Source organism: Cariama cristata, unplaced genomic scaffold, assembly GCF_000690535.1.
Source record: "Cariama cristata isolate BGI_N322 unplaced genomic scaffold, ASM69053v1 scaffold8981, whole genome shotgun sequence".
In the NCBI taxonomy this organism is placed as follows: Eukaryota; Metazoa; Chordata; class Aves; order Cariamiformes; family Cariamidae; genus Cariama; species Cariama cristata.
In genome coordinates, this window is record NW_009597518.1 from 31,250 (window position 1) to 35,882 (window position 4,633).

Genomic DNA, 4,633 nt, shown 5'->3' on the forward strand with positions numbered 1-4,633 from the left:
TCAGCAGGACGTGGAAAAGGAGACATGGCACCAGTTAACTAAGATACTGTTTAATATGTGCGATGGGATCACTTGGTTCACATGCTTCAATTACTTGGAGGAAAATCCTAATAAAGAATAGTCACACAAACAAAATTTATTATAGAGAAAACCTTGTTAAGCTTGCTAAGCCTTGTCTTCGACTAGAAGATATGAAGGCAGCAAAGGTTTGAAACCGTTTTCTTACAGAGAAGGCAGATGGCACCCCGTGTCCCTGCAGGGGAAGCTTTTTCCTGGTTATCTAAACCCTGAGTTCATTCTTTCAAATCTTGCACTCATGATCTCTAGATCATTGTAAACTCTTTTTGTCCTTTTAGAAATTTGAAGGCAGGTCAGCAGAGGTGAAAGCAAGGGAAAATATTCCAGAAATGAGAGCTTTGAATTGTCATGTGCTCTTTGTGCACTGAAAAGTTAGCCTAAGCAAATAGTGGTACTATTGGTTGACTTTGGATTAACTACTAGGATCAGCACCTGAGCTTTCTGCAGAGCACGGCACTGTTCCAGGCAGGGTCTCTAACTGATACACATCTCCTACACACCATAGTTGAACCATGCATTGCTCAGGGAGAAGAACTGCTCCTAACCTGAGGACCAGACCTGAACTTTGTGGAGGTCACATAATTCAAGACCTGACGTAGACTCAAAAAAAACTGCATTGTGGTAGGTTACATCTGAGACAGCAGAAAGGAAGGAGCCATATAGGGGGAGAACAGAGTGCCAGACATGTGCATACACCATTAAAAGAATTAGGCATTGCAGCCAGCAATCTAAGGACGAAAGAACTCATTAATTAAATTCAATGATACAGGGAAGATCAGAGGCACCCCCTGCAAAATTTGCAAACACTTGCTAAGCCCATACAGAGTGTGGAGCTGCAAGAAAGCCAGAACAATCCTGCACCAAGCAAAACTTGCAAAAACTTGCCTCTAGCACCAAGGAAATATGCAGGGCCACTTCTGATGTTCAGGGCTGCTTTATGTTTTAAAAGAGGAGAGGCACATGTAATCTGTAATGTAAAATTACAGCGACCATATCTTAATAATACATACCAGTGTTTTTAGCCAGCTAATTCAGCCTCCATAGCCAGGCACGGAAGGTCCTGTTGCTGCTGGAGATGCACTTGTCTGCCTTCTGTGGAACCAATGTAGGACAGTGGGAAGATGAAAATAGGTATAAGATATGATTGATACAAGGGTGTCTTAAGTGAAAGATGTATTTACTCATGTAAGTGAACCAGAGCTAGGGCACATGCAATTAAACAATGAAGGAAGCATGAATTTGAGACAGATATTCTTCCCTGCCCCCCTGTAAGAGTAACGTCTGTGATTTGAGACGTACGTTCCTTTTGCCACTCCAAGACTTTTTTGGAGTCTTTTGGAATCTCCTTGAGACTTGTATTCTTCTGAACAATACAGCAAAACGTGGAGAAGTCCTTAATTTCTCTTACCCTGTACCATTTGCAGTCCCTTATATTTGTATTTATTGCCCCTGTGCATCTGAAAGACAGTCAGGGGCAAAGGCATTCTCAGCAGTGGACACCTGAATTTAGTATCAGTCCTCTCCTGGGCTGTCAAAGCTCATTGAAGTTGGCTTTCAAACCATACCAAAGTCATTCCAACTCTTTGAAGAGTTCTAAGACATAGGCACCTGGGCATGCTTTTCATCAATGTTTTGTATTCACTGAAAATTCACTTTGACATTTTCCATGTGTTCTGCAGTTCAGGCTTTTAGTGAACATCATCAGAACAGACGAGGGTCTCTGATCTCTTCCTAAAAAAAACTGGAAGGACAGGGTGGGGGTCTATTTTACCTCCAGATTGACCAAGTAGCCAAGAGTATATGCTGTGTTGGTGTCTGCTTGTTATCCTTGTGATGAAGTATCAAATGGAACTTAGTGCTAGTTTTAATAGCAATATAAATTGCTAATTTCTAGCAAGATTTTTAATCTTATTGCAACCTTTACCTTCACAGATCAACAAATTAGCACACAGAGTCTCATTACTGAAGGAACAGACATTTTTGATCATTCATGCTACTGCTGATGGTAAGTTAGCCCATCATTTGAGCTCATTACATGTTTCGGATGGCTTTGATTTTTCTTAATTAAATTTGCCTCTTTAATGATTGTAATCTGTTTTTACAGAAAAAATCCATTTTCAGCATACTGCGGACCTTATTACACACCTAATTAGGGCAAAGGCTAATTACAGCTTGCAGGTACAGTATGTGTTTCCTTTTTTCATATTTGAACAGTTATTTCCCAGTTTGAACTCAAACTGCTGTTACGAAGCAAGCTTTGAGAAACCACTTGCAAACTCAACCTGGCAGTAGAAATAGCACCAGCATGTAATGTGTTCCTGTGTACTCCCATGCTTATTTGATACCACTGTTTTGCTTTGGACAGTTGTAGAATAATTATTAAAGTACAGTAAACTAGATTTTGAGAGACACATCTCTAAGGAATTGATTCCTGTTGACTTTCTTTGGGAACAACAGGCTAAGTTCAGGATGAATTACAGGGAAACAGGAACCTGAATTAAATCAACCAGAAAAGTTAAGGAGAAAAATGTCACTTAAATCTGACATCCCTCTGAATGACATGCTCTGGTCTAGAAAGCCCCTCTTTCCACCGAATTACATCTCTAATTTGCTGAATGGCCCATATCCAAGCCATTAAATCTTCCAAAATGAGCCCATCCACCAGCCATAGGCATAGTCCCTACCTTCTGCTAGAAACCAAGCCACAGCCAGGAGAGTGTAACTAGCCCAAGCTAAATCCATGCCAGGGACCATGCTACAGCTCACAGTATAGATGGTTGTGTTTCACTGCCCAAGTCCTACTAATGCTTGATTTACTGAATACCAGCTCCCTCTGGCTGCATTTCTGCAGAGCTTCATGTGATGGATGTGCTCGCTCCATCATGGTGCAAAAGGAGATAGGATGGAGCACAGACATGGGAGCTAGGCAATGAGCCTGGCACGGATTTGGTCAGTGCTACAGTGACTGAGCCCCTGCACATTTCCCAGTGCAGAAGCATTAGTACATTGGAGCTTGAAGGCACCAATGGGCTTGATGCATGTCCAAGGTTAGTTGAGGGCTGAATGGAGGGCTGAGGGATCTACATCTTGAATGAGGGTACTCAGAGCAGCAGTGAGACACTTCAGTCCTGCCTACAAACATCCAGCCCTACAAACTCATTTTTTCCGCCTTCAATATCCCAGTCTAGGCAACCTGTTACGATCTTCTCACCTTCCTTCAACATGCGCAGAAGTTACCTGTTCTATTTAAATGGAAAGCTGTGTTTAAACTGTTTCATTTCTAGCTTCCCACATTTTTTCTATTTAATTACTTCTTCAGCAAGCTTTATTTGAATTTTTTACTTGACGACATTTTTTCTTTTAAGCCCTCATTTTAGTCAGTAAAACCTAACACCATTTCTCTACAAAGATGCACTGAGGTTTTTTTCAGTTTTCGCAAGGAGCAAGCACTGTTATTTGTAAGTGTGATCTGGTTCTGCTTAACCTGAACTTTTTCAGAATGGATTTAAATGGAAAATCCTCCCCCAAAAAAGTACCTTTTGAAGGAAGATGCAAGTCTGCTCTCAGAGCGCTGTGGTGCCTGAATTACCCTGGATCCTGTGCATCTACGGGAAGACACACGGTGATGAGAAAAAGCAGTGGGTTTACAGGCCAGCTTGAGCTACAGATATGGGTGGTCAGTCCTGAGACTTTTAGCTCCTAACGGTGTGTATTTGCCTGTTTCTTTGCAGATTTACCCTGACGAAAGCCATTACTTTAACAATGCAGCATTGGAGCAGCATTTGTACAACTCCATCGTCAACTTTTTTGTGGCATGTTTCCAAGTTCAGGACAAACTCCCGATAGCCCCACTGAAAGAGGAGGAGGACGACGATTAACTCTACTAGTCCGTGCTAAGCACAAGGCAGATCTCTCTGACAATATGCAACTGGATCATTTTCCTGAAGAAAGAGATGTTACGCTGTTAGCATGTATTTAAAAGAAACTGAAAGCAGCTCATCTGCTTTACTGGACAGCAACTCCTTCCTAAATGGAAGAACATTAAGCATGGTGAACTCAGCAGAAACTGCTGTCTGAAATTAGTTCATCACAACCAATATCATCTTTTTCTCTGATTTTTTTCCTTTTTTTTCCTTTTTTTTTTGTTTGCCACAAAGTGACTTCTAACGTGAAAGTGGTAAGACATTGAACTTGAAGGAACACCCCAAGAAACTGCTTTGAGGACTGGAAACTTTAATGTCTCTTTGCATTCAAGCAATCAAGCATTAGCAGTGAAACCCATCGTCCATATTAAGTTTACTAAAGATTGTTAGCATCACACTGTGTTAGCATCACACTGTGTCAGAAAAAAATCTAACCGAATAGATGGAAAAGATTATAGCACAATTATTTTAAAGGATGCTGATTCATACGTACTCGCCTGCTCTTTTCCATGTTCAGAAGGTTTGTCATTGCTACAGGACATACAAATTCAATTGTACAAAATATTGCTGTAGTTACACCGATCTTTACCTTCCTGTAATTATTTCTTAATTTTGTATAGCTTTTACTTCTG

At 40.9% G+C, this 4,633-nt stretch overlaps 1 protein-coding gene across 1 annotated transcript in view; it reads left to right on the forward strand.

The window, feature by feature from the left end:
- Nucleotides 1-4,059, forward strand: part of LOC104168348 (dipeptidyl aminopeptidase-like protein 6) — a 16,529-nt gene extending 12,470 nt beyond the window's left edge. The window contains exons 8-10 of the mRNA XM_009708918.1: nucleotides 2,011-2,083; nucleotides 2,183-2,256; nucleotides 3,810-4,059. Coding sequence (XP_009707220.1) covers nucleotides 2,011-2,083; nucleotides 2,183-2,256; nucleotides 3,810-3,956 — 294 coding nt within the window. The 3' untranslated portion in view covers nucleotides 3,957-4,059. The remainder of the gene's footprint in view (nucleotides 1-2,010; nucleotides 2,084-2,182; nucleotides 2,257-3,809) is intronic.
- Nucleotides 4,060-4,633: the final 574 nt, after the last annotated feature.